Below are 5,713 nucleotides of genomic sequence, written 5' to 3'. Positions count from 1 at the left end.
GTCCGTCAAATAAAATTGGAACGGACACACTGCTACTGTTAGATATTTTTCAATTAGACTAATTTTTTCTAAAATTGGTATGTATATAAATGAAGTATTACTTCAGATTATTAAACTCCACGTTCAAATTCAAAACATCCATATGTGAATGGGACTAAGAGAGAGTTGGACGAATTGGTTGGAACTTGGAAGATTGATACATACGAATGTCAATATCTAGTGTCAGCCAAACTGCCAAAGAGTTGGCTGAGGAATGAGTTGGACGTCTCAGCCTCAACCATGAGTCACGTTCATATTGCATATCATGCCGAATCACCAAGATCCCTATAGTCCAAGCAAATAGTGCATAAGCTTGAACCGACTTCCGCAAGTTGATGGTAAACCGATTCTCCTGTAGCATGAACCACAGGGCCATGGCTTTTTACAACCACTGAAACCACCATCTCGACTTGAGTGTAAAAACGGCCCTTTCTAATTCTAACCTTGTGAGAATTGCAGAATAAAGGGGCCATGAACAATGAATAGCTTTATTAACGATCTACCATATACCGTTTTACAACATCCCAGTTCTTTTAATTTTCATTCTAATATGTAAGAAAGTCTTTCCCTGGCATAAGTATAATTTCTTTTGGGAAACAAATAGCTCTGCTAGCTTTATTGGCAACAACACAATCATAATAGCCTGTTTATAATCATAGCCTTGAATTTCGGAGCTGTTGCTTCAGCAAAGGTTGGATGTATTCATGATATCCCTCTGGCACAACCGTGTCATTCAAAGGATCTTTCCACGCCTCCTCGTAAAGTTTCGGGTACACATTACCATCATATCGGCCAAGAATTGAGCTAAGGTAGTGGTCAGTGTAGTTAAATGCATCAACAAGGGCAATGGCATTGGGGCGGACCTATTATAAATAATGACACAATAATCAGATGACAGTAACATTCAAATAATGAAGTAGATCTTACAAGAGAGATGCTGAAGGGAAACCTGGGAATATAGAGATCTAAGCTGATCATTGGCGAGTGAACCTTGTTTGGCTGTGATACTTCCAGTGGAGAGGAAATCACCCAGATGTTTGTGAACAAGAAATAAAGCATATACATTACAGAGGATCTGCAATTGTTCTTTCACTCCCTTCCCGGGTATGTCTTGTTGCAGTTTCTCAATGAACCTATCATGAAAGGGAAACTTATTAAGAAGGTAATTTTTTTTTATAGAATTACAGGTCTCTAAGAATTTAATTCCTCCCAGTGGTGCCTAAGTCATCCAACAAGTAGAGCTTCATAAAGAACACCTTTATGCAGGGAGGAGGTCAAAACCCAAGGAAGTATTTGAATTTCAAAACTGTAAATAGAATTAACATGATAGAAAGGAATGAGCTTTACTTTGAAACAACAATCAATTGGCAATGAGCAACTGCTGCATCGACCAAATTAGGTGAGAGTTCCGCAAAGCCTGAAGTAGAGAACCATGAAAATTATCAAACACTCCAAATGTAATGGCATAAGTTCAAGAAATATGAATGGAAAGTAATTTACAGTTCTAAATACATAGTTGAAGGGATATATAGAAGCACCTAACTGATGCCTCACCAAGGGGAAAAAATTGAAAGATACTACCTGTAAAAGTATTCTCTATGAATACTTTGATGAAAATTCTTCATTTACTCATTAAAATTATATGTGATGATAAAAGAAAAAGGCAAACAACGAGCCAAAAGAACTCAAACCCACCCTCTTCTGGATTTGTGAACTTGCTGAGGTCTTTGGCACAGGCAACAGACATTCTCATAGCCCTTGCTTCAAAAGCCTCCAGTATTACACTAGGCTTCAACCAATCCTCAGCTGCATGAAATTGCAATAGTAAGCAATAAAAGCGTGTAGTTGAACTCTTCAAGGTATTCAAAAGGTATAGCTAACCAGTATGTATATACTGTATGCATATTAATATAGCACAAATTATCCTTTGACACTGTAAAATTTACTAACCCCGTATTTGACAAATAGAAAAAGGAAACCAACAACTCTTTGATAATTAACAATATCGAACCTTTCTGAACATTACAACAAGATTGGAGCAAATGTTCTGCGCGGCCCATGTAGGAAGTTGTTCCAATGGGTTTTTTACCAGACGGTAGCTGAGAAACAGTCTTCATGAGAAACCTTGCAACCTGAAGACATTTTTCAGCAGTTTAATACAAATAAAGAAATATTGATGGAATCCGTTGAATCTGATTCAACAAAGGCAAATTCCATGCAGTAATCTACAAGGGTCTAGTGAAAAACAAGTAACATCTTGGATTTTCAAACCACAGACCTGTAGAAGTAGAACAATATTGTCTCCTTCATATGTACACGCCGGGATATAAACAGCAAACAACTCAGGGAGCCCACTGCTAGAAAGGTAACCATGACCACCACATAATTTCCGGCATTCTTCAATGGCATCCTGCCAAAAGAAAAGAGGAAAATATTGAGTAACAAAAAAAACTCAGTGATATCGGAAGGGCTATCTTTCTCGTGCGTGCACACCTATGAACCAAATGACCTCCCAAAAAGAAGAAAAAAGGAGAGGCAAGGGCAGGAATAATCACGTACAGCAGTTGCAGAAGTAGTCAATGACTTTAAACCCGCAGTGCACGCATGAGCCTCAGGCAATGTAGAAAAATCATTTGCTTGCAGTTTTTGTGTTACATCCGTATATAGCCATTTCAACCACTCACCAACAAATCTGAAAGCATAGGCGGAAGCCAGCAGGGGGAATAGTCTGCTTTGTTGAGTCTTGTAATCAATCACCTAAAAAATTGAACCAAAAACACCGGATACATCATGTTCAGAAGTCAGAACAAACAAAGAAACTGGCATCTCTAAATTATGAAGAGGATAACTTAGACCATACCTGTGTCTCAACACCACCGTCATTTGAACCAAACTGTCGACGAACAGCACTGTACCTAGTAGCAATACATACTGCCCGCGACAATGCAGAGGAAGCATCAGCCACAATTGTTTGGCGAACAAAAACCATAGTTCCATAAAGTAGTTGTCTTGGAACATTGGACTGAACAACTTTTCCTTCTCGTGTAACTTGTGAGACTCTGGCACATTCACAAGAATTATCAGAACCATCTTATCTATCCATGCAAGTTCCCAATTATATGTGCAGCTAAAAAATTTATACATCAGCACAAGCATCCCATCTGTACACTCAATGAGAAGTACATACCTCATCAACATGTGGTCCCTTGGGATGCGCACATGATCAAATCTTAGGACACCATTGTCCATGGAGTTGTATGCTCCACTTCCAAATTTCATTCCGATATCACCAACAGTTACGCCTGGAAGTGGCAAGTGATCATCCAAGCTCCGAAGTTGGACGATGAAACCTAAAAGTGAGTATATTTTCACAGTTAAACCATTAGTCATTCACTTTATATTAGAACTTGCAAAAATTGTTTGCTTAGTGATTACCATTCACTCCATGGTCTTGACCATCAGTAATAAGACGGGCAAAAACAACAGCGTGAGTTGAAACTTTTCCCAAACCACCAGGCCACCACTACTCACAACAACGAAGGAAAAGCATCAACAACCTAATTTAGATATTGTGACCATGGAGAATAAAACAGAATGCCACATCATGGTTGAGATGTCTAGACAAAATGCAAAAAGTAATCAAGGACAACTCCCTGCCACAAGTTTGTTATTATCGATAAGCATCACTAAGAACACAAGAAATAAAATAGTAGAAAAACAATATTATCAAAATTGCTTACTTTGCTTGAGGTTAGCGTAGGGCTATGAATAACAAACTCGTCTGTCTTTGGATCAAAATTTGCAGTGGTCTCAAGCCCTTGGACATTGGAGCCATGGCCAAGTTCAGTCTGTGCATAGCAACCAATAATTTGCATCTTGTATGCCAATGGCAGCCATTTCTTTTGCTGCTCCTCAGTACCTGATCCTTTAATAAAAGGAATAAACATTCCCTGAAGAGAAACTCAGCTTCTTCAGACAACTACAATCTATACATCCTAATTTCTAAACTACTAAATCCTAGAAGAATCTGCACAAAGCTTACCATACAAGAAACACACTAACTCTAAGAAAAAAAGCGATCAACACATACAAGACAATGTCTTGAAGACATGACAATGCAGCAAACTAGAATACACTACGACCAAATATAAAACCGAGCTTACCCAGTGAAGATCCATATATGCAGGTTGATCGACATAAAACCTCAACTTGGATGCCTCTTCTTCTGCAATTGACAGCAGCATACTCAGAACCGGTCAACCACGACGAAAACAATAAACAAACTAAACAACAATCAATCCGTAAAACATTGCGACACCTACCAGTAAGTTTAAGCTCGGTGATCCGCTTCCAGACATGAGCTGCTTTTCTCAGAGTGTCTTTAAACAAGTCCTTCCTACTTAGCCTAGTCCTATCATCCTTTTTAAACACCTAATAACACAACCACAAAAAAAAATCATTACCAAAAAATCAAAAGAGAACCTAAATTCACAATTGCATTAGCATTTTAGCACTTCAGAGATTCCCCAATTCCAAACTCATCATAAAGCTACAATCTTTAAGCAGTAGAATCACAAAAACGAAAGCTTCGGTTGGACCCATTTGAGCTAAGAACTAAAAGACTGAATCTTTAATCCAAAACTGTGAAAATAATGAGAAAAAAAAATTACCGGATCGGAGGCGACGAGGCGAGCAATCCGATCGGAGACCTCCAGGGTGTGGCGGGAGCCGGCCCAGACGACCTTCATGTGGTCAACATCGAACTGGGCCTTGCTCCTTTCGTGAGCCAAATGATCCACACCCTCCATTCTTGTTCACCAGAAAAGAAAAACCACAGACTAAGAATTGACAAAGGACACAAGAACTCTGTGGTTTTGTAAGAAAGAGTTGAGGTGAATAATAAATAGGGAAGGTGTGGGTGAAGGATCACAGTATTTATAATAATGGTTTCTATAAGGAGGTCTACTGGATCATGTATATAGATAGATAAGCTGAGACCATTTGGCTTTGTGTTTCCCAATGTTCATGTTTTGGGATTTTTGGATTTTTGACTACTTTTTTGTTTATTTGTTTTTCTCCCTTTTTCTTTTTTTGAAAGTATTTGTCTTTCTCCCTTTTGCACGTGGTAAATGCGTCTAAAAAATCAAAAGAATATCTCTTGACATTTCTCTGAGAAAAATGTATATTTTGTTTTTAAATGGTCATTTCTATTTGAACATTTGCTGCCCTCTTACCATGGTCAACAGTCAAACACATGAATTTCATAGGTCGTCTTTCGGTGTCCGAGATCTAGTTAATTGTCAAATTAAGAGTGATGAATTTCATATGATATAAACCATATTAAAATAAGCGGACGGTGACACGTAAGCTATAGCCTAGTACTAACATAGTCTCTTATTCGTTAGTGGGAGTTTGTGAGCTCGATATTTTGAATAGTACATTTCAACTAGCATGAATCGAACTTGGGCTGAAGAGTTCCTTACCTGATGGTTTATGCTTGACCAATACTTATAGCGATCTGTACTTTTAAAATATTTGAAAAACTTAAGTTATAAGAGTCTTCAATAAAAAAAAATATTAGAAATGTCCCGTAATGAATGTTACCATATATAATGGTATAAAAAATACTATATATCTATATATATACAACCTTCTCTATATGTATCTTGTCGAA

At 37.9% G+C, this 5,713-nt stretch overlaps 1 protein-coding gene across 1 annotated transcript; it reads right to left on the bottom strand.

Annotated features, from left to right (window-relative positions):
• Positions 1–505: 505 nt before the first annotated feature.
• Positions 506–5,018, bottom strand: LOC101295713 (peroxisomal acyl-coenzyme A oxidase 1-like). The gene is made up of 14 exons (XM_004299364.1): positions 4,710–5,018; positions 4,362–4,470; positions 4,203–4,264; positions 3,780–3,989; positions 3,475–3,562; positions 3,227–3,389; positions 2,900–3,098; positions 2,599–2,796; positions 2,318–2,449; positions 2,051–2,171; positions 1,735–1,845; positions 1,387–1,456; positions 989–1,172; positions 506–902 (listed from the first exon to the last, which is right to left on the bottom strand). The coding sequence occupies exons 1-14, from the start codon at positions 4,845–4,847 to the stop codon at positions 693–695; spliced, it is 1,995 nt and encodes a 664-aa protein (XP_004299412.1). The 5' UTR covers positions 4,848–5,018; the 3' UTR covers positions 506–692.
• Between the last annotated feature and the right edge of the window lie 695 nt (positions 5,019–5,713).

This window comes from Fragaria vesca, linkage group LG5 (genome assembly GCF_000184155.1).
Source record: "Fragaria vesca subsp. vesca linkage group LG5, FraVesHawaii_1.0, whole genome shotgun sequence".
NCBI classification, from domain to species: domain Eukaryota; kingdom Viridiplantae; phylum Streptophyta; class Magnoliopsida; order Rosales; family Rosaceae; genus Fragaria; species Fragaria vesca.
Note: the sequence above shows the minus strand (reverse complement) of the source record. Positions and strands in the feature narration are given on the sequence as shown.